General features: G+C 52.7%; 1 protein-coding gene across 1 annotated transcript; it reads left to right on the forward strand.

Moving 5' to 3' along the window:
• The first annotated feature begins 22,299 nt into the window (after positions 1–22,299).
• Positions 22,300–23,265, forward strand: LOC147412429 (olfactory receptor 14C36-like). Its single transcript, XM_086481418.1, has one exon. It carries the CDS (start codon positions 22,300–22,302, stop codon positions 23,263–23,265), a length of 966 nt encoding a protein of 321 aa, XP_086337544.1.
• The last annotated feature ends 492 nt before the right edge of the window (positions 23,266–23,757 follow it).

Consider the following 23,757-nt stretch of genomic DNA (forward strand, 5'->3'; position numbering starts at 1 on the left):
GTGAGGTCACTCTCTGTTGTCTTTGAAAGGTCATGGAGATGGGAGGGATTCTCTGATGACTGGCAGCACCCAAAAGCTGCAGGCACCTTTCAAAGATTCCCACAGGAGGAGCAGGGGGAACTAAAGGCTGCGCCCCAGGGCATGTCCACTCAGATCCTATTTCTGGGTATCTGAAAGAGCAGGTGCCTGGATGTACCCAGGGGAGATTGCACCTGGCCATCCTCTTTGCTTTCCATAATGGAAGGACAGGATTGCTGGGTAGAGGGAGAGCGTGGTATCTTTTACCTGGAAGTCAGGAAAGCATTCAGCATCATCCCCATCTTGTGTCTAAATTGGGATATTATAGTCTGCGCGGGTGGATAAGTAGGTGGGTAAAAAAACAACTGGACTTTTGGGCTCGGAGAGACATGGGCCGTGCGTAGTACTCTACCTGGAGGCATCTAGCTAGTAGGGACCTGCAGGTGTCTGTACCATAACCCGCCCTGTTTAACATGTTATAATGTCCCAGGGGAGAAGAGAGAGTGCTTTTTTATAACATTTGTGGGTGATAGAACATTGACGAACACAGACACTACACTGAAGTTGGGGCTGCAATCCCAAAGTTTCCTTAGACAGGCCAGCAGGATGGGCCAGTAGGAACAGAAGCTAAAGACCTATCCTTGAAGTGGACTAAGGCCCTGCAATGACAGAGGCCAGGGACTGCCTGCGTGGGCAGTGGCTCTGCGGAAGGCTCTGGTGGTCCTTGGGTTTCAACAGGCAAAACATGAGCCATCAGCAAAGGTGGCCAACTGCATCCTGGGCTGTGAGCAGGAGCACAGCCAGTGGAAGGGACTATCTCCCTTTGATCAGCACTTTTGAAACCCCATCCAGATTCCTTCTCTACTTTGTTACCCCCGACGATGACAGAGAGAGATTGGTAAACTGGAGGAAGTTCAGTGGAGGGCCACTGAGGCGGTCATGGCTGGAGCACAAGTGCTGTGAGAAGAGCCTGAGAGCTTGGGTTGTTCAGCCTTGAGAAAGGAAGATCTCGAGTGGACACGCAGTGGCGTGGCTGATTGGGGCTCATGTCTGTGATCCAAGGCACAAGGACAAGAGGCAACGGGCTGAAACCACAAAGGGTCAGACTAGACACAGAGAGAAACTTTTCCACCACGAGGACAGTGCAGTGCTGGAAGCTGTTTCCCAGGGAGTCTGCACCAGCTCTGTGCCAGAAAGGGAGCAAGACTTGCTTAGATAAAGCCCTGACTGATCTGGGCTGGCCCTGCTTTGGGCAGGAGGTAGGTCAAGACACCTGCTGAGGTCCCTTCCAGCCTGAATGAGGCTGTCCTTCCTTCCCCTTTATGTTTTCAGATTCGGGAAAGCTCTCAGGTTCTCCCTGACCACAGGAGTAGTTCATATGAGGTGTTGGGCTGCTTCACAGGTGCCCCCAAACATCCCTGACCACATCTTCTCCCCAACTCAAATTCCTCTATTTTGTTATTCTAGTATCCTCCAAAAAGAACCACCTACCCTTTTAATCTAGAAGCCTGTGACACCTCCCTGCACAGATGGTGGTTGAGGCAAATGCTTCTGCTGTGCCAAATGTTACAGCAGTGGCAACAGCTACCAAAATTTTCCCAGAACAGCCTCCTGGAGAAACTGGCTGCTCATGGCTTGGACGACGATATTCTTTACTGTGGAGCCAACTGGCTGGCTGGCCCAACCTCAAGAGTGATGGTGAATGGAGTTCAATCCAGTTTGCGGCCAGTCACAAGTGGTGTTCCCCAGGGCTCAGTATTGGGACCAGTCTTGTTTAACATCTTTATCGATGATCTGGAGGAGGGGATCAAGTGTTCCTTCAGTAAATTTGCAGAGGACATCAAGTTGATCTGCTGGAGGGTAGGAAGGCTCTGCAGAGGGATCTGGACAGGCTGGATCAATGGGGTGAGGCCAATTGTATGAGGTTCAACAAGGCCAAGTGCCCGAGTCCTGCACTTGGGTCACAAGAGCCTCATGCAGCGCTACAGGCTTGGGGATGAGTGGCTGGAAAGCTGCCTGGGGAAAATGACCTGAAAGATGTTTGTTCACAGTCGGCTGAATGTGGGCCAGCAGTGTGCCCAGGTGCCCAGAAGGCCAACAGCATCCTGATTGGTATCAGAAGTGGTGTAGCCAGCCGGAGTAGGGGAGTGATCGTGCCCCTCTACTCGGCACCATTGAGGCTGCATCTTGAATACTGTGTGCAGTTTTGGGCCCCTCACTGCAAGACACTGAGGTGCTGGAGCGTGTCCAAAGAAGGGCAACGAAGCTGGTGAAGAGCCTAGAGCACAAGTCCTGTGAGGAGCATCTGAGGGAAGTGGCGTTGTTTAGCCTGGAGAAAAAGAAGCTGAGGGGAGACCTTACCCCGCTCTACAACTACCTGAGAGGAGGTTCAAGTGAGACGGGGTTCAGTCTCTTCTGCCAAGTGACAAGTCATAGGAGAAGAGGAAGCAGCCTCAAGTTGTGCCAGGGGAGATTTAGATGAGACATTAGGAGAAATTTCTTCACCGCACACATTGTCATGCACACGGCCCCAAGATGAGCTGATGCTGTGGACGTTGCAGTTAAAGAAGAAAAAAAGACGCTGTGGGGCCACTGTGGAATTTAGCAAGAGAAGGTGTGTCCTGGGTTTGGCTAGGATAGGGTGAATTTTCACATGAAGCTGGGAGGGGGCACAGCCAGGCCAGCCAAACTGAAGTAGCAAAGGGCTATTCGATAGCATGCTGATTGTAGAATCATAGAATCATAGAATCATAGAATCATAGAATCATAGAATCATTTTGGTTGGAAAAGACCTCTAATATCATCAGATCCAGCCATTATCCTAACACTACCAAGCTCAACTCTAAACCATGTACCTAAGCACCACATCTATATGTCTTTTGGACACCTCCAGGGATGGTGACTCCAACACCTCCCTGGGCAGCCTGTTCCAGTGTCCAACCACTCTTTCAGGAAAGAAATTTTTCCGTATATCCAATCTAAATCTCCCCTGGCGCAGCTTGAGGCCATGACCTCTTGTCCTGTCATTAGTTACTTGGGAGAAGAGACCAACACCAGCCTCACTGCAACTTCCTTTTAGGTAGTTGTAGAGAGCAATAAGGTCTCCTCTCAGCCTCCTCTTCACTAGGCTAAACAATCCCATTCCCTCAGGCACTCCTCATAGGACATGTTTTCCAGACCCCTCCCCAGCTCCCTTGCCCTTCTCTGGACCCGCTCCAGGGCCTCAACGACTTTCCTACACTGTGGGGCCCGAAACTGGACACAGTACTCAAGGTGTGACCTCACGGTACTGAGTACAGGGGCACAATTGTTCCCTGCCACCTTCCGTGTGTCCTGTCTAGTGATAGGATGGGAAAAGGTTATTGTCATGGTCATTTCTTTTTCTGACAGCAGAAGTGACACAGCTGGCAGTCAGTGTCGGTGCCCAGCTGAGGGAGGGAACATCAGTGAGTCCTTCAGCCTGTTTGACAGCAGGTTCCCCAGGGAAACCACATGGGAGCCCAGAGGGGGCAGAGAAAGGGCTGCCTTGGGCTGCTCCCCTGCTGCTGAGCTGGGCTGGGCTCCTGGGGTGGGGGGAGCTGCTGGCAAGCGGGCAGCGCTGCAGAGAGACAGCTCTGCCCAGGAGCAGCTCCTGTGCAAAGCGCAGCAGGGCTGAGGGCACTGCCTGTGGGCACCAAGAGGAGAGACGTGAGGCTGAGAGAGCTTAATGCCAGTCTGGAGGGGAGGAAGCTGAGAGTTTCCTGGAAAAGAACTCTTTACAGTCATCTACACGGTAAGTCTCTGGGATCAGGGCAATGCAGCTGGTGCTTCTGGAGGGCTATCCAAAACCTGGAACACCCCACAGCACAGAGAATCTTTCACGAGGATTCCAACAGTTTCTCTAGTGTAGAGGAGGAGGACGTGCTCCAGGTGAGGGACTCCCTGCTGCCCCACCAGATGCACCGGGCACGATGGCTGCCTTCTCTCAGGGACACCTGCGGGATGTGAAGGTAGGTGTGCAGGCAGGGGTGCCCAGGGCTGCCCTTCGGAGCAGGGTCCCTGCCCCCCAGGGGCTGTGTGCCGCGGCAGGGACTCTGCTGCCTGCCAGGGTCAGCTCTCAGCCTGCCCAGGGAGCTCCCCACGGCGCTGTGGGGCGACGCTGTGGGTGGAAGGAGTGACCCCCAACCAGGGAGGCTCCTTCTGCTGGTGGGAGGGAACTGCGTGGGTCAGGGCTGCTCCCAGCTCCAGATCATCCCCAGAACATTTGCAGAGGCTCCTTCTGGAAACAGCACGTCAAGGAACTGTTCACCTGAAGGGAAGAAACCTGAGCTTTGAGTTTTGTCCTCTTGGTGTGCTGGGTGGGCAGGGAGAAATGGGAATTTATTTCTGCATTGTGCACCAGGCCTTGAGACCCCATTTGTTGTTGGGACTTGTCTGAGCTGCTCATTAGCCCCTGCCCACACAGAGATGCCCCTGGGCAGGGCCCTGCTGCCAGGAGGTGTCTGCAGGGCAGAGCTGTGGACGTGGCAGGTGGGATGGGGTCTGTGAGTGTGAGGAGGGAGGAGATGTGGGGAGAGAAAAACAGGTCCTGGCCCAGACAAGCTCCAGGAAGCAGAGACATGGGCAGGGAGGAGGAGAGAACTGCTCCCAGACACGCTGTGGGAGGGGGATTCAGGCATCTCCCTGCCATGCCCTGCAGTGCAGACGCCTTCCCTGGAGCAACCCCCTGGTCTCCTCACTCACCCAGCAGAGCCTCTGCCCTTAATGTCACGGGGATTTGGTCAGGAGTTGCCTTCCCAGCAACCTGAGCACCACAGAGGAGACACACTCGAGTGTCCGACTGTGTCTGCCTCTCCTGGCTCCGCTGGCAGGGGGACTTTGGCATCTCCTCTTCTCCCTGCTGCCCTCCTTCTTGCTGTTACACTCACTGGTGTGAGGGGATAAGGACTGAAGTGCAGCTGAGACACCAACGCTGCATGTACTGTCGTTGTCCTGGTTTCGGCTGGGATAGAGCTATTTCTTCTTCATACCACGAAGAACAGTGCTGTGGTTTAGATTCAGTACGGGATTTGGTTCGAGCAGAATGCTGATAGTACACTGATGTTTTAAGCTGTTGCTAAGAAATCGAGGACTTTTCAACTTCCCATGTCTTACTAGCGTGCAGGTGCCCCAGAAGCTGGGAGGGAACATAGCCAGAACAATGGACCCAAACTGGCCAGTGGGGTATTCCACATCGTACAACGTCATGCTCAGGACATGGATGAGGGTTAGCTGGGGGTCTGGCTCTCTCCCTTACCGTGACTGTGGTTTCAGGATTTTCTCCTCTGGGATCACTAACCAGGAATGGGCTGGGCCTCTGTCAGTGGGTGGTGGGCAACTGCATTGTACGTTACTCATGTATATGCACTATTATTACCATTATGATTTAAATTTTGTTTTATTTCTGTTATTCCATTGTTTTAATCTCAACCTATGAGTCTCCTTACCTTTACCCCTCAATTCTCTCCTGTTCCCTGAGGCAGGGGAGGGTGTGCGAGCAGCTGTCACTTGCCTTTCAGGACCAAGACAGTGTCAGAAGAAGTGCAGCAGAAATGCCAAGGATTTCTGCCTTAAAAGCACTCCTCAGCTGTGATGGCACAACCAGAACAGAGCACACAAACCACAGTTCCCACTACCCGGCTCTGCTGTTGGGGGAATCGTGTTGGGAGCCCCAATGCTGAAAAGGTCTTTGATACCAGAAGTGGATTTAATCTCAGACCACTCTGTGTTCCTCTTGACCTCTCGCTGTAGGTAAGACTCTGACTCCTGCAAAGCCCACAACAGAACCTCCTGCTCTCTGGGGCACCCTCAGCAACCAGCAACCAGAGCTCACAAAGGTCTTCCTGAAGAGGGAAGGGCAGTTTGGGGGATGTTCTTTGGGAAATTGAATAGATCACACCCCGAGACGTCTGCCCGAACTTGTCACTGTCTTTACCTTTTGAACAGGTCCCCGTGCCCAGAGGGACAAAATGTCCAATGCCAGCTCCATCAACCTCTTCCTCCTCATGGCGTTCACAAAGACATGGGAGCTGCAGCTCTTGACCTTTGGGCTCTTCCTGGGCATCTACCTGGCTGCCCTCCTGGGCAACGGACTCATCATCATCACCATAGCCTGTGACCCCCACCTCCACACCCCCATGTACTTCTTCCTCCTCAACCTCTCCCTCCTCGACCTGGGCTTCCTCTCCACCACTCTCCCCAAAGCCATGGCCAATTCCCTCTGGAACACCAGGGCCATCTCCTACTCGGGATGTGTTGCCCAGGTTTTTCTATTTCTCTTTCTCGGTTCAGCAGAGTATTTTCTTCTCACCGTCATGGCCTACGACCGCTACGTTGCCATCTGCAAACCCCTGCACTACGGGACCCTCCTGGGCAGCAGAGCTTGTGTCCACATGGCAGCAGCTGCCTGGGGCAGTGGGTTTCTCTATGCTGTGCCGCACACGGCCAGTACATTTTCACTGCCCCTCTGCCAGGGCAATGCTGTGGACCAGATCTTCTGTGAAATCCCCCAGATCCTCAAGCTCTCCTGCTCACACTCCTACTTCAGGGAAGTTGGCGTGATTGTGGCAAGTGTCTGTTTACTCTGTGTTTGTTTTGTGTTCATTGTGGTGTCCTACGTGCAGATCTTCAGGGCCGTGCTGAGGATCCCCTCGGAGCAGGGACGCCACAAAGCCTTTTCCACCTGCCTCCCTCACCTGGCCGTGGTCTCCCTGTTTCTCAGCACTTGCATGTTTGCCTACCTGAAGCCCCTCTCCATCTCCTCCCCATCCCTGAACCTGGTGACTGCAGTTCTCTACTCACAGGTGCCTCAAGCGTTGAACCCCCTCATCTACAGCATGAGGAACCAGGAGCTTAAAGATTCTGTTAAGAAACTGATTCTTCACAAGTTTTTCAATAATGAAAAAATTTCGACCTTTATCCGAGAATGATTCATGAAGTATCTGGTTCCAGAGTGCCTTGGCTATTTTTGGTTTGCTTGAGTTATTTGCTGTTGTATTTTGAAAATACTTTGATTTTGTTTCTTGGGATTTTGTTTTTTATTGTTATAATTGTTGTTATTATTATTATTGCTGTTATCGTCATTCATGGTTATGAGGCTGATCACACAAATGTTTGCACTTTTGTCACTTCTTCTGAGGCCTGGAGCTACTTTGGGTCACCTGGTGCCTTTATAAAAGTGGGTCTGACACTGGCTCAGAGTCGCCTCTTTCGCAGCAGCTCGCTAATAAAAATAGATTTTCCCAGTGCAGTGCTTTCAGGCTGGGTTCTTTCGCCAAAGCAGCCTGAGGACCTGCACCTCTCAAGTTCCTCTTCCTCCATGGTGTTGGGAATAAAAAGCTCAGGGTTCACAGCATTTTAGAGACATAGGACCAAACTTGGGAGTCACCAGTGGGTGTCTGGTGACATGTAAGGTGGTGAGTGCAATTGAGGGATGTACCAGGGCTTTCCCACAGGAGACACTAAAGTCACCCATCCTCTAGGAGGGGAATGTAGAGGTGCCGGGAGAGCTGGGCAGTTCTGCAGGGACAGCATGTTCCTGGGGATGTGTGGAGATGGAAGAGGGCTGCAAAGATGGGCTTTGGGGCTGAGAGTCCAGGGCACGTGCAGACCTCCTCTGGGCACTCTCCAGTGCCTCCTCACTTGTCTACAGCAGGAGTTCCCAGAGAGGGACGCACGAGACCAGGTGTGGGCACCCCAGGGCTCACTGGAGGGGGATGAAAACTCAAGATGTCTGGGTGGCCACGCTCCTCCTAATGCATCCCCCTGTGCAGCTGGCCTTGTTCGTGGTGGGTGCTCACCGCTGGCTTGTACGGTGTCCCTCGTGGTGCCCAGGCCATTCTCCCCTGGGCCACTGCTCAGCCACTCACATCCCAGCTGGCCCTGGTTTATGGGCTTATTCTTCCACCCCAATGCCACTTCTCCTTGTAAACTTCAGAGGTTCCTGTTGGCTGAATCCCAGAGTTCCTCAAGTTCTGCCTGCACTGAAGCTCCTTTTGGCCTGGCAGCAGCACCTTCTCCTTCCTGCAGATCACCTTCACCTCCACCAAAGGCCCTCAGGGGTAGCAGAGACCCCACTGACAGCAAACCCATGTCTTGCTAGGGCTGCACTTCCCAGCCCTCTTTCTCTCTGCCCTTGGGGACAGCGGGATTTGCTCCCTCCCTTGGCATCCAGGTGCAGCTTTCTTTGTCCATCTGCTGCCCACTTGGCCGTGTCTGTGCTCTGAAGCAAAGCCTTTGCACACACGGGGACTTGGACCCTCTGCACCAGGTTTCCCTAAGACAAGTCAGGGCTTGGCCAGTAGCCACCCCTGAGGTACCACAGCTCACGTGCACCAATGCCCCCATCCAGGGGTGCAGGCAAGTTGGGAGAGAGCCTGTGCTTGTTGATATGGATGGAGTAACACAGCCAAGGCGTGGTGGGACAAGTCACATAGCCTGGAGTGCTGCAATGGGTGGGTGCCAGCTTTTCACAGAACCACAGAATCACGGAAGGGTGGGGGTTGGAAGGGCCCTTTGGAGATCATCTAGTCCAACCCCCCTGCTAAAGCAGGTTCACCTAGAGCAGATCACACAGGACTGCATCCAGGTTGGTTTTGAATATCTCCAGAGAAGGAGACTCCACAACCTCCCTGGGCAGCCTGTTCCAGTGCTCTGTCATGTAAAATTCCGTCACCTTAAGTCTGCTTCCAGCACCTGCCACACCAGATTTTCAACCTCTGTGTCATCACAAGCAACTTGACAGCTATCTTCCAACTGAATAAGACTGGTTCTACTGCCTGCTACACCAGGTTTTCAACCACCTGTGACATCACAAGCACCTTTATAGCAAGATTTTAGCCGCATAAACCTGCTTCCAGTGCCTGCCACAGCAGATTTTCAACCACCTCTGACATCACAGGCACATTCTTGGCAACTTTGCACCACCACTCGCCTACTTCCAGCACCTGCCCCACACGTGTTTCAACCACCTCTGACATCACAGGCACCTTCACCGCTACATTCCAGCACCACAAGCCTCGTTCGAGTGACTGCCACACCAGATTTTCAACCTCTGTGACATCACAGGCACCTTTACTTGCCTTCCACCACTGTAAGCCTCATTCCAGTGACTGCCACACCACAGTTTCAGCGACCTCTGACATCACAGGCACCTGCTCAGCAAGCTTCCATCACCATAAACCTGCTTCCAGTGACTGCCACACCAGATTTTCAACCTCTGTGACTTCTCAGACACTGTTACAGCAAACTTCCACCACCGTAACCCTACTTCCAGCACCTCCCACACTGTATTTTTAAAAACTGTGACATCACAGCCACCTTCACAGCTAACTTCCACCACCATAATCCTGCTTCAAGCAACTGCCACACCGTATTTTCAACCCCTGTGACATCACAGGCACCTTCACCACAAGCTTCCACCAGCATAAGCCTGCTTTCAGTACCTGCCACACCACATTTTCCACCACTTCTGACATCAGAGGCACCTTCATGACAAGATTCCATCAGCATAAGCCTGTTTCTAGTGACTGCCGCACCATGTTTTCGATCACTTCTGACATCTGTAATGGGTCTGCCTGAGACGCAGCCCTCACCGTGCTGTGCAGTGGTAGCTGGATAACACACCCGTGTTTTGACTACTGCTGAGTAGGGTTCACACAGCATCAAGGCTGTTTCCCCAACATTTCCCCAGGAGGCTGGGGGCGGGTAAAATCTTGGGAGGGGCTATAGCCAGGACAGCTGACCCAGACTGTCCAAAGGGATATTCCATCCCACATGACGTCTGCTCAGCAATATAAGCTGGGGAAAACAGGAAGAAGGGGGCGGGGGGACACATTCGTTTTGTGTTTGTTGTCCAGAGCAACCACTACGTGTACCGGAGCCCTACATCCCAGGAAGTAACTGGACATCGCCTGCTGATGGGAAGTAGAGAATAAGATCCTTTGTTTTGCTTTTGCTTCTGCGCGCAGCTATTTGCTTCATTAAACTGTCTTTCTCTGACCCACGTGCCTGTTGTTATATTTTCTCTCCCCTGTCCAGCTGAGGGGGTGAGAGTGATAGAGTGGCTTTGGTGGGTACCTGGCATCTAGCCAGGACCAAACCACCACAACTGGTCACAAGCAGCGTCCCCCAGGGCTCAGTATTGGGGCCGGTCTTGTTTAAAATCTTAAACGATGATCTGGATGAGGGTATCGAGTGCTCTCTAGGTGAGTTTGGAGATGGCATTAAATTGGGTGGTAGTATTGAACTGCTTGAGTGTAGGAAGGACCTGCAGAGGGTTCTGGACACACTGGATCGACAAGCTGAGGCCAATGCTATGAGGCTGAACAAGGCCAAGTGCCGGGTGCTCAACTTGGGTTACAAGAAACTTTCGAGGAGATATTCAAAACCCACCTGTACACAGTCCAACGTAACCTGCTCTACGTGAGCCTGCTTTAGCAGGGGGGTTGGACTAGATGATCTCCAGAGGGCCCTTCCAACCCTCACCTTTCTGTGATTCTGTGATTCTGTGACCTTGAGGAGAGGAGCCTGGGCATGATGAGGGAAGCCCCAGTAGTCAGTGGGACATGCTGACCATGAATAAGGCCTGCTGCACACAGGGCTGTATTAGGGGCAGTGTGGCCACCCAGACAGGAGTTATCATGGCCCTTGACTGAGCACTGGTTTGGCCACATCTGGATTAGTGAGTCTGCATGTGGAGCGCTCTGTTCAGGAGAAATGGGAAGGAACTGGAGAGGCTCCAGACAGGATCTGACAGGATGGGGTTTGGGGTCTGTGTGGAGGGCTGAGGGACCTGGGCTTCTCTAGGCTGATGAAGTGCACTCCCAGGGCTCTCTAATAACTGCTTCAAGGATGGTTTCAGAGATGAAGGAGCTTTTCTCGGTAGAGGGAAAAGAAGGAGACCTCCACAGAGTGCTGCTTGGAGGGTTCAGAATGCATGTGAGGAAAAAGAAATCTCCCTCCAAGGGTAGCCTTGTGGTTGAAGAGGTCCTCCACAGAGAGTCTGGATCAGCCCATGGCTTTGTCTTTCAAGGAACAGGCGGTGAGGGAGGAGAGACATCAGTAAAGCTCTAGAAATGCTGAGGGCAGAGCTGTGTGGGAAAGCAAGATGGGTGTGTGCAGCCGGCAAGGGAAGAGGGGCAGGCGTGGCAGAGTGCAGGACAGCCTGCAGCAGAGATGGCCGAGGGCTCTGGCAAGGCTCAAAGGCCCAACAGGAGCAAGGCCTTGGGCCCCTTGGCTATGGCAGTGGCCTCTGCCACCAAGGCCTCCCAGGCAGAACTTTCCGTTTCTCCTTGCCCGTTGCTTGGGGAAGGCGGGAGGGCTTGTCCAGTTTCCCTGCCTTTGGCACTGCTCCCCCTCACACCCCACTGCCCCCGGGAAGAGCCCTGAGCCCCCCGCGAGGGGCAGGATCTGCCTGCCCAGGGCCTGAGGCTCAGGGTTTGGACTTTCTGCTGGGTGAAACAAAGCCAGGGTTTTCTCAGCACTCCAGCCCCCTGCACAGGGCCTTTGCCTGCCTGCAAGCACAGCCTCCAGTTCTCTGCTCTAAGGAGTCCCTGGGGAGGCTGTGTCAGCAGTGGCCCTCAGTGGGGCCAGTCAGTCCTTCAAGGGACTTTGGGGTTTGCTTCTCACTTGGGTGAATTGAGCAGTTTGCTCAGTCTCTTCTCGGCAGATAAGATTCCTTTACTTAAGGCCAAATACCCCATGGGGCTCATTAAAAGACAGAAAGCCCTAAGGAGCTATTTCTCTTACTTTCATTTTCTTCAAGTCTTCGTGATTTCTACAGCTAATTGGAATCCTTTCAGAGTGCAGTTAAAGAAAATTATTTGAAAAGGCACCTAATTAAAATTAATTCTATATTAAAGGGTATTTTTATTTACTTTTTATTTTAGAGAAGAGTTATAGAAGTTTTCTGCAATTGATATTGATGCACAGTGTTTCCTTAGCAACTCTGGACAGCTAGGAACAGCAGTCCCTTGAGGTCTGACACTGTATGGACAATTTGCTCCTCACCTCCTCTACCTCGCCATTGCTGTCTTTGGCCAACGGGGATTTACATCCTCTCTTACCTCAGACTTCTCCACTCAAGTCTGCAGACAAATGTCACATCTCCATTGCACCATCTCACACCTGCTTTCCTTAGAGAACTGCCTGCACACAGGCACAGAAGGACTTCTCCCATGGGCAAGCAAAGAAAAGGAAAGCAGGACCAAGTCTCATCAACAATAAAACACACTCCTCAACCGTGTGATAAGTACAAGGTGTTTCTAACGAGGTGCCTTTGACAAGGGATATTCCTATGAGAAATGTGTTAGATCAATAGATACACAAAGGTAGATATAAACATAATGAAAGAGTTGGTGAGAGAAAACTAGACTACTGAAATTCTGTTAGTCCCAGAAGCTCAAAGCAGCTCCGTTGGTGAGAGGTGTTTGAAAGTACAAAGAGTAAAGGAAAGAAAAGCCTGAAGAATGATGAAAAAGGCCTTTGCCTGGGCAGTTGGCTTCTGAAAAGATGACTTTACAAATGGTCGTTTTATCAGGACAGGTGAAAACACATGAAAAGTTAGAGAAATCAAATACAGCGTGTGACAGGCAGAGTAGTGGTAGTGGAGTTCCAGGGGAAGATCAGCATTGCTTTGGCAAAGACCCAGCTGGCCCCTGGCCTCACGCCTCCTCACCCACCATGGCCACCACCAGCACCAGCACAAGCCAGCTGCCTGCTCCTGCTGGGACTGACACAAAGCCTCCAGTGACATCCCCAGCAGCGGCACAAGCCTGCTGCACACTCCTGCCCTAGCAGCTCCTGAGCCATCAGGGACAGCAGGAGGAGCTGCACAAGGCTGGAGCTGCTCTTGACCTGTCCCCTGTGCAGCCACCTATGACGCCACCCAGCACGACCCATTTAGCTTAGTATCCCGTTTTAATGTGAAGCAAGAACAGCGTGGGTAGCACTGACCCAAATGTTCTGAATTTTCCTTCCACAAAGGAACCTCAGAGCACTCCAGAGAGTCTGGCGGCTCTAAGCGACCCATGCAGTACTTTAGCCCTCCGGCAGCCTGTTCTGGGCAATAAAAGCCTTCATGTCTGAGCTGCGAGTGTAGTTCACTCACACGCACCTAACTCAAAAAACCAGAGGTGGGGAATGCTCCACTTGCACTTTTGACACTGACACTTCCTTACGGAGCCGGTTACCACGTCTGCCCCAGCCAACCGCAGCTTCTTCCGAGCAGTCATGGGGATGAGTTTTCCCCCAGAGAAGTTCTTCAGGCAGCTCAAGGGATGTTTTACTTCATTGCTGGGCGTCACATGTCAGTGATTCACTCCAAAGGTTACGAGCTGACCCCTGTTACACGCCCCACAAACGCAGACACTCCACAAGAAGCGGACACCTGACTAGGATGAAAGATTCCACAGTGAGGAATGATTAAGGCCCTGCCTGGAACCTCCTCTATTACTCCTGAATTTGACACCTTCTGGATGGAAGAACTAAGGCTAAAAATGTGCTCTACTGCCCATCGGAACACGCACAGAGTTTCAATGTAATAAAAAGCATTACAAAAGAAAGCTGACAAATCCTTCATGCAATTGGAATTTGAGAAGTAAGCTTGCACTGAACAAGGCAGAGCTCTCCTACATGTTTTCTGATTCCTAAGGTCCATTTCTTCCCAACAAACGTATGAAGAAACTGTAAACAGTTTGCCACCTAATTTTAATAGAATCATTACAGCAGTCTTAAAAAAAAAACCAACCCACAACCATAAAAAACCTCACACTCAAGGATTTCAGGAAATAGATATTGTCAGCAATAAATCCATTCCTTTAAACAGGAAGGCAGATACAGAAAATGACACTCTGCTGCCACAGAAAATGACATGACATTTTCTCAAGGTGAAACTCAAACATATTAAACATCAGTCGCTGAGATCAGCTGCTTGGGGTTGGGCCCAGCCAGCAGCAGATCTCGGTGTTCAGGAGCTTTCCAGAGGTTTTCCTGCTGTAGGGAAACACCAGGGGAGCGACGAGACCCGCCCAGAGCCAGCAGCTCTTGCGGGGAGAGGCAGAGGGGCCGTCGGCACGGCCAGAGCAACGGCTGTCCCCGGCTGTCACTGCCTGCCCACAACAGGAGCCTGTGGGGAGCAAAGGAGCGGAGCGAGCAGCTCCCGCGGCATTGTGCGGGGAGGGCGCTGAAGCTCCGCCAGTTGGAGAGGCCGAGGGCGCTCATCCTCCCTGACCCTCGAGGCAGAAGGGTGGGCACTCGTGGCAGAGCCAAGGCTGCAGCTCTGGCTGGACACTCTGCACCACCGGCCCCGGCGGTGACCAGTGCCTCCAGCCAGACGGAGCTGCTGAAGGGAGAGGCTGCGGTTCAGCCCTCAGCCTGGGGGAAGGGCCTAGACCTTCCTCCTGGGGAAGGGGTGGGGAACAAACGCAGCTGCAAAAGCTGTGCTCAGGTGGAGGACCTCCTGCGGCAGGTGGCTGAGCTGCAGGAGATGGTCACAAGGCTGCAGAGCACCAGGAGGCAAACAAGGAGAGAGCGAGCTGGATGCAGGGGAACGCAGCAGCGGAACCACAGCCTCTGGCCAAAGAGCCTGAGGTTCTTCCACCAGCACACCCAAAACCGCTCCCTCCGGCCAAAGAACCAAAACTCTGCCACTGGCACACCCAAAACAAAGGGGGAAGCCAACAACAGTGAGGACTGGGAACTGGTGCAAGGAAGATCCAGAAGGAGGAAGAAGATTTCCTCAAAGCCTGAGGTGCTCCTGCAGAACCACTTCATGGCTCTGCAGAATGAGGAGGGACATAGACAATGCCTTAGAGTTGGGGAAGGCGGATAGATTGGTTCCCCGAATTACAAGGGCAACCAAGAAAAAGTGATGGGCAATAGTAGTGGGAGACACTTTTTAGGGTTACTGAGGCGCCCATTTATCGACCTGCTGTCTAGAGAGTTTTGCTGCTCACTGGGGGCTAGGATGAGGGATGTCACAGAGAGGCTATCAAACTTGGCACCTCCCACGGAGCACTCTCCATTGCTGCTGTTTCCCTTGGGCATCATTAACACAACCAGAAGCAATCTCAAGAGCATCAAGAGGGATTCCAGAGCCCTAGGAGAGGCAGTGAAGGACTCAGGGGCCCAGGTCATCTTTTCACCAGTCCTCCCAGTCAAAGGAAAGGCACTTGAAAGAGCCACCAGATTCAGGAAAATCCATGAACGGCTGAAGGAGCGGTGCCACAGCCAAGGCTTTGGCTACTTGGACCATGGGACTCCCTGTGAGAAGCCTGGTCTCCTGGGGGCTGATGGGGTACATCTCTCAGAGAAGGGGAGAACACCTTTGGACAAATGTTAGCCAATCTAGGAAGGAGGGCTCTAAACTAGATTTGCTGGGGAGGGGATCCTCAATCCATCTCACTTTGAGGCCAGTGCCAGAAATAGATGCCCTGGTCGTGGAAATGGATCGCAGGCCAGTGAGAGAGCACATCAAGTGTAAGAGAACGAATTCCAGCCAGAAAGCACTCCAGCTCGTAAGTCGGCTTCAGTGGGGGGAGGAGCCCACATAAATGCCTCTATGCAACTCACGGAGTGTGGGGAACAAATAAGAGGAGTTAGAGATTTGTGCACATCTACAATGCTGATGATGTTACAGGCATCACTGAGACGTGGTGGGACAGCTCCTATGACTGGTATAGGCTCTTTAGGAAAGACAGGCAGGGATCCTGGTGGGCAGCAGGATGGCCATGAGCCAGCCATGCGCTCTTGTGCGGGCCAGAGGCTATGATCTGGTGGAAGTTACACAGACATGGTGGGACAGCTCATGTGACTGGAATGTGGTCATGGATGGCTGTGTCATTTTCAGGAAAGACAGGCCAACAAGGCAAAGTGGTGGAGTTGCTCTTTACACAAGAGAGCAACTAGAATGTATGGTGTTCCGGCAAGGGGTGGATGAGGAGCGAGCTGAGTTTGTGTGTGAGACTCAAAGGGCAGGCTAGCATGGGAGATATTGTTGTGGGTGTCTGTTACAGGCCACCTGACCAGGATGAGGAAGTAGATGAGGCCTTGTACAGGCAGCTGACAGCAGCCTCACAATCACAGACCCTGGTTCTCAAGGGGGTTTTTAACTACCCAGATATCTGCTGTAAAGGCCTACACAGCCAGCCATTCACAGTCCAGAAGGTTCCTCCAGTGCATCGATGATAACTTCTTGATACAATTGGTGGATGAGCCAACAATGAGGGGAGCACTGCTGGATCTCCTCCTCACTAACAAGCCAGGACTAGTTGAAGAAGTGAAGGTCAAGGGCAGCCTTGCCTGCAGCGACCATGAGATGGTGGAGTTCAGGATCTTGTGCGATAGGAACAGAATACCAAGCAAGATCACAACCTTGGACTTCAGCAGGGTAAACTTTGGCCTTTTCAAGCAATTGCTTGGGGAAATCCCATGGAACACGGTACTAGAAGGTAAACAGGCCCAAAGTAGTCGGTTTATGTTCAAGGACAGTTCTTCTAAGCTCAAGATGTGAGCATCCCAGTGGGTAGGAAATCAAGAAAAGGAACTGGAGACCCGCATGGTTAAACAGGGAATTAATGGTCAAACTCAAGTGGAAGAAGAGAGTCTATAGATCTTGGAAGGAGGGGATGGCCACTTGGGAGGACTGTAAGGCTCTTGGAAAGCTAAGGCCTCCTTGGAGTTTAACCTTGCAAGGGAGGTCAAGGACAGCAGAAAGGGCTTCTTCAAACACGTTGCAGATGAAACTAACACCAGAGGCAATGCAGACCCACCGTTGAATGAGGAGGGTGTCCTCGTGACAGAGGATACAAAGAAGGGTGAGCTACTGAATGCTTCCTTGCCTCTGGCTATACTGCTGGAGACTGTCCTCAGGAGCCCCAGACCCCTGAGGCCCCAGAGGAAGTCAGGAGAAAGGAGGAGTTTGCCTTGGTTTATGAGGACTGGATTAGGGATCAGTTAAGCAAGCTGTACATACATAGATCCATGGGCCCTGATGGAATGAACCCGTGGGTACTGAGGGAGCTGGCAGAAGTCATTGCTAGATCACTCTCCATCATCTTTGGTAAGTCATGGGGAACAGGAGAGGTGCCTCAGGTCTGGAGGAAAGCAAATTTCACTCCAGGCTTCAAAAGGGCAAGAAGGAGGACTCGAGTAACTACAGAGCTGTCAGCCTCACCTCCATCCCTGGAAGTCTTCAAGATGAGGTTGGAAGGAGCCTTGAGCAACCTGGTCCAATGGAAGTAATCCCGGCCATAGCAGGATGGTTGGAACTACATGATATTTGAGGTCACTTTGAACCCAAACAATTACATGATTCTGTGATTCTATGTTTCCATCATTGACTTGTGCAAAGTGATTGGGCATCAGCAACTTGTGTTTCTCTTCAATGTGGATCCATCTGTTACTTTTGGGAGAACAGAGGTGTCCTTTTCTTTGTTGAACACTTGTTCTTCTCAGTAAGGGGAGGTGATAAGTCTTGGGTCTCCAGATAATGGTGCAGCAATTATATGGTAACAGTGTTCCTGTCTCCTAATGCCTGTGCAATCAGGTGTGGAATTGTGGCATCAGAGGAGAGAAGTTGATGGTGAGGAGATCCTGAGAGATGCCCTGAGGCAGCCAGTCCCTGGCTGTCAGGGTGTGTGGGCAGGTGCCTAGGGTGGTTATCACCTCCCAGTGCCTGTTCTTTGCAGCCTGAAAAGGCAGGTAATCCCGCTACATGGACACACTACCTAACAGAAGAGTTCCTTGCCTACTCCAGTGAAACCCATCGAGTCACTGTTTGGTGCTGTCAGAAGAGCATGGTTGAGATATGGACCCAAGCCACCTCTTAGGATTCCATGATTGTGACACAGACATAACATTAGAGGACACCATGGTTGGGATGTGAACACAAACCACACTTGAAGGCATCGGAGATGAGATAGGAACCCAAGCCCCAACTCACTAGAGGAATCACCCCAGCAGATGTCCAGATGGGCTTGAGATGGAGGGGTGCACTTGACCACTGAAGCCATTGCAGGTGTTATTCAGGAGTGTGAAACATGCACCATAGTCAAGTGAGCCAAGCGAGCAAAGCCTCTGTGGTGTGAAGGATGGTGGCTGCGATATCAGTACAGAGAGGCCTCACAGATGGGTTATATCACACTGCCACGAACCTGCCAAGGCAAGCACCATGTGCTTACTGTGGTGGAAGTGACAACCAGATGGTTGGCAACATGCCCCGTGACCCAAACCACCCCCCAAAACACCATCCTGGGCCTTGAAGAGCAAGTGCTGTGGCACCCCAGAAAGACCTGAGGCAGACAGCAGGATTCATTCTGAAACACCCTCAGAAGCCCCTGGGCCAGGGAACGTGGCAATGATTGGGTGTGCCACATCCCCTGTCACGCACCAGCCTCCGGAATGAGTGACCGAGAGAAGGTTAAGGGCAAGTGTGAGAGCAAAGGGGGCTGGGAAATACAAGGGGTGGGATGCAGCCTGGGCAGAAGCTGTTGCTGAAGATTTTTTGCACAGTGTCAAGGACTGCTCTGTTTCTGACTTTGCCCCACCAGTGAATAGACCGGAGTAGTGAGGCTGCAAGAGGTTGGGGGGAGACACAACCAGGCCAATGACCCCAAATGACCATCTCAAACCCTAAGTTTTCTTGCTTTTTACTCTTCCTTTACCCCCGTCCCACTCAGGTTGGACGAGGGAGGTGATCAAGCTGCAGGGTGGTGCCTAATTTCTTCCTGGGGTTAACTCACAACATCTATAAACAAGGAAGAGGTGATGAGGAATGGAAAAGTCCACCATGAGAAGTTAGAGTTGAGGATCCTGAGAAAAGGGAAGAAGGCAAAAAGAGAAAAGACTCTGGCCTGCTGAGGGATCTCCTTGGAAGAATCTCATTGGCTACAGCCCTGCAGAGAAGACGGGTACAGAGCCTTGTTTGATGCTCAAGGATCTTCTCACCATGATCCAGAATGGTCCACCTATGACATGCTGGAGGTCACATAAAGGTGGCAGGAGACTGGCATGTCTGAGAAAGGAGCTGCTGGCTAAAACCAAGCATGAAGGCGAAGCCCAGAAAAGGTGGCGGCTGGCTGCCTTCCAGCCTCCTTGGTTCTGTGATTGTGGGAGGAGAGGGACACTGCAGAGCTCTTGGCAGCACTGCCCTCTTGCCAGGAGCTCCCTTTGTCCCAGGCAGGCAAAGGCAAGGTCAAGGTGGCTCTGATGCAGAGGAAACCTGGGGGTGTTCCATGAAGGATACAGGTCCTGATGTCCAGACTCTGGGAAGGGACAACATGTCCCTCAGGCATTGCTCAGGCCTCTCCTGGGCACAGTCTGATCTGCACGGTGCAATGGCAAGCGCAGGTGTGGGACACTGTAGGACATCCTGTGGTGGAGACGCTCAAGGGCTCTGGCAAGACACAAAGCCCCCAAGAGAGCTGAGGTCTTTCTCCCCTTGGCTAGGGCTGTTGTCTCAGCCCCCAAGGCCTACCAGAAGACACCTCAGCCTTTCGGCACCAGCACCTCAGTGCCTCCTCAGCCCACCCAGGACAACCCCAGAAGCAGAGGACCTTGGCCCTGCCCTTGGCACTGCACATCCCCACATCACCCTGCCCCAGAAGAACCCTGAGGAATGGGTGAGGGACAGGGTCTGCCTTGCAGGGGCTGGGGGACAGGGCTTGGTCTTTTGGCTTGATAAAGCACACCAAGGGTTACTCAGCATCAGAGCCCCCTTCACCTTGCCTTTGCCTACCTGTCATCACTGAATCCAAGTTTCTCTTTCAACCAGCCCCCAGGGAGTTTTTGTCAGTAACGTCCCTCAGCGGAACCCATTAGTGCTTCAAGAAACTTCGGAGTTTGCATCTGACTTTGACTCCTCCAGAGGTTTCCTCAACTTCCTCTCAGTCTCTGTGATCCATGAACTTCACACTAAACCACCGGAGAGATAATTAAAAAGTTCTTGGGCTGTTGCTGTGCTGCTGATCTGGGCTGGGCTCCTGGGACAGAGAGAGCTCCTAGCAAGCAGGCAGAGCTGCAGGGAGACAGCTCTGCCCAGCAGCAGCTGCTCTGCCAAGCGCAGCAGGGCTGAGGGGGCTGCCTGTGGGCATCAAGGAGAAAGGAGCGGGGCAGAGAAAGGTTGAAGGCAGGGGAGAGTGGGAGGATGGCTGAGAGCTCACTGGAGGAGAACTCTTCCCAGCCTCTGACACAGTAAGTCTCTGGGTGCAGGGCGATGTGTCGGTGGTTCCTTGCAGGATCTGCTGAATGTGTCCAACCTCTGGGATCTGTCTGTGATGGAGAAGAGGAAGACGGGCTGCAGAGCAGGGCTTGCCTAGTGCAGTGTGAGAGGGACAGGGCATGACGGTTGCCTTCTGGTGGGGATGGCTGTGGGCTATGGACCTGGGCATGCAGCCTGCGGTGCCCAGAGCTGTCCTCCCAAACAGGTTGTCCTCACCCAGGGGGCTGTGACCTGGAGCAGGGACTCTGTCATCAGCCAGGATCAGCACTCAGCTTTCCCAGTGAGCTCCTCATGGAGCTGTGGGGAGAAGTTGTGGGTGGAAGGGAGATTCCTAGCAGGGCAGGGCAAGGATCTTCTGCTGTTCAAAGGGTGCTGTGCTGCTCAGGACTTCTCACTGCTCCAGATCACCCCCAGAACAATGGCAGACGAAGCTTCTCAAGAAGCACATCAAGGCAGGGTTTACCTGAATGGGATGGAACCTGTGCTTTCAGTCTTCTACTCTTAATCACCTCAGGGGTGGAGGGAGGGTTTGGACATGGAAATTATTCTCTCCGTTTGGGAGAAGGCACTGAAACTCCAGATGTGTTTCACTTGGAGCTTTCTAAATCCGGGAGTATCAAAAACAAACCACCTTTGGATTACAGGCCTTCCCAGCATCAACTCTTCATCCTCATCAGCAATGAACTCATGTTCCCATCAGAGCCTGGTGCCACGGAGGTGCCCCTGGGCAGTTCTTGGCTGCCAGGAGGTGTATGCAAGGCTGAGCTGCGTACACAGAGCATGGGATGGGGTGTGTGAGTGCTGCCAGGGAGGAGATGTGGGGACAGAGAAAGAGTTCCTGACAGGGACAGCTCCAGGCAGCAGAGACCTGGGCAGAGAAAACTAGAAATGTCATGGCAGCGGGAATTCAGAAAGCTCCTGACCCAACACAGAGAGCTGCTTCTGAGCAAGCCTCCCTGGTCACCTCTGCCCCCCAGCAGACCCTCTGCCCACAAGCTGAGGGGGGTCCAGGGCAGATGCTGTCTCTTCTGCAGCAAGAGCTGCAGTAGAGCCAAAGTGCATCTCTCCTGACACATAAACCTCTTCCTTCTGCAGAGAAAAGGGACTGAGAGCAACCGGCCTGGGATGTCACCAACGTGGAGGTGCTGTGCTCTGCTGTGTAAGGAGAAGGCTTTCCCATGTGCCAGCTGTCTTTCTTTCCTTTTCCCCATTTGCAGAAGGATCAGGGTATTGCTTCGTGTTTTTCTTTTCTTCTTTCTGCTGCTGTTTTTTCTTGCTTATGGAAGCTCTGGGTTGTGGGGATATCTCAGATGCACTTTGAGATACTGGCTCTGGGAGGCTGTGGGCAATGCAGCGTGTGGAAATTACAAACAAGCTGACTCTCCCTTCAGGAGATGCTGGGCAGAGTTTTTCAGGCACCTGAGCATCTCCCAGGGGTAAAGGGGTTGAAGTGCCCTTCCCCCGTGTTGGGGGCACTTCAGCAGGGGAGGATGGGAACCTAGTGACAGCCCCATTCTCCTCGACAGGCACGCTGCTGGTATCATGTCTGGAGAGAGCCTGGAGATGGAAAATGGCTGTGAGAAAGGTTCTGTGTTGGCCGTGAGTGATTCCGACCCAGACTTTGCTGTTCAGGAGAGCAGAGTTGGAAGGGCTGGGTCCCTCCCTGGGCTCTTCCCTCTCAGACACAGCTGGTCTGGGTGCTGACTCCATCACACTGCAATAAATAGGGACAATTGTCACATGGTCACTGAGGCAAAAGCCTCTCACTCGACTGAAGGCACCCATTGCCAGGAACACCTACCGAATGCACGGGCTGTTTGTCACCTCTGCAATAGCACAGGTCTGACTTCTCTGGAGCCCGTGGGCAGAGCCCCTGCTCGTCAATCCTGCACCTACAAAAAGGAACTGATCGAAGTTCCTCCAAAAAAAGAAGTCATTTTGTGTGTTTTCTCTGAGAAATGGCATAAAACAGGCTCAGACAAAACTCTCCTCACTTGTCAATATCTTCTCCTCTTTCAACAGTCTCCCATTCCTGCGGTGAAACAATGTCCAACGGCAGCTCCATCACAGAGTTCCTACTCTTGAGATTTGCAGACACATGGGAGCTGCAGCTTTTAACCTTCGGGCTCTTCCTGGGCATCTACCTGGCTGCGCTCCTGGGCAATGGACTCATCATCACTGCTGTAGCCTGCGACCCCCACCTCCACACCCCCATGTACTTCTTCCTCCTCAACCTCTCCCTCATCGACCTGGGCTCCCTCTCCACCACTCTCCCCAAAGCCATGGCCAATGCCCTCTGGAACACCAGGGCCATCTCCTACTCGGGATGTGTTGCCCAGGTTTTTCTCTTTATCTTCTTGATCACAGCAGAGTTTTGTCTTCTCACCGTCATGGCCTACGACCGCTACGTTGCCATCTGCAAACCCCTGCACTACGGGACCCTCCTGGGCAGCAGAGCTTGTGTCCACATGGCAGCAGCTGCCTGGGGCAGTGGGTTTCTCAATGCTGTGCTGCACGCGGCCAGTACATTTTCACTGCCCCTCTGCCAGGGCAATGCTGTGGACCAGTTCTTCTGTGAAATCCCCCAGATCCTCAAGCTCTCCTGCTCAGACACCTACCTCAGGGAGGCTGGGGTCCTTGTGGTCAGTGTCTGTTTAGGCTTTGGGTGTTTTGTGTTCATTGTGGTGTCCTACGTGCAGATCTTCAGGGCCGTGCTGAGGATCCCCTCGGAGCAGGGACGCCACAAAGCCTTTTCCACCTGCCTCCCTCACCTGGCCGTGGTCTCTCTCTTTCTCAGCACTGGCTTCTTTGCTTACCTGAAGACTCCCTCCATCTCCTCACCACTCCTGAACCTTCTACTGGCAGTTCTGTACTCGGTGGTGCCTCCAGCAGTGAACCCCCTCATCTACAGCATGAGGAACCAGGAGCTCAAGGACGCCCTGAGGAAACTGATGACTGGTTGCTTTGCAGAAGCACCAATGAACTGCCCATCTTCCCCTGCATATCACTAGTAATGGAACTCATTACAGGCCCAGCCTCTCTTTGGTGGGTTGTTTGATTTGGTTTCTTTGGGGTTTAGCTTGCTCGGGGAGTATTCTGTCCTCAAAAATGTTGCCATTCTTCATCCTATTTCTATGTCAGTCTCTGCCTGCCTTGTGTGCCTCAGAGACTTTGTGTAAATCAGGAGCTGTGCTGTCTGCGTGTTTAAACCAAATAAAGGACCCTGCACCGACTTGTTTGTCTGAGTTCCTTTCTCCAAGTTCTTTTCTGGAGCTGCAAGGTCAGCATCTGTGTGCAGAGGTGGAGGGGGCAGTAGCCACCCTGAGCTGGGTCTGCCTCTCTGCCTCACCAGTATGGCCCTGGCCACCACAGCCCACTGTCTCTGCAGAGCAGCACCACCAGTTCAGGGTCTGTGGGGAGCCTGGGGAGGGCGTGCAGGAATGCCTGTCCAGGTCAGCAGAGATGAGCTCTGTAGGGAAAAGTCTCTGTGAGGAGATGGGATG

Source organism: Leptosomus discolor, unplaced genomic scaffold (genome assembly GCF_034619465.1).
Source record: "Leptosomus discolor isolate bLepDis1 unplaced genomic scaffold, bLepDis1.hap2 HAP2_SCAFFOLD_41, whole genome shotgun sequence".
Taxonomy (NCBI): domain Eukaryota; kingdom Metazoa; phylum Chordata; class Aves; order Leptosomiformes; family Leptosomidae; genus Leptosomus; species Leptosomus discolor.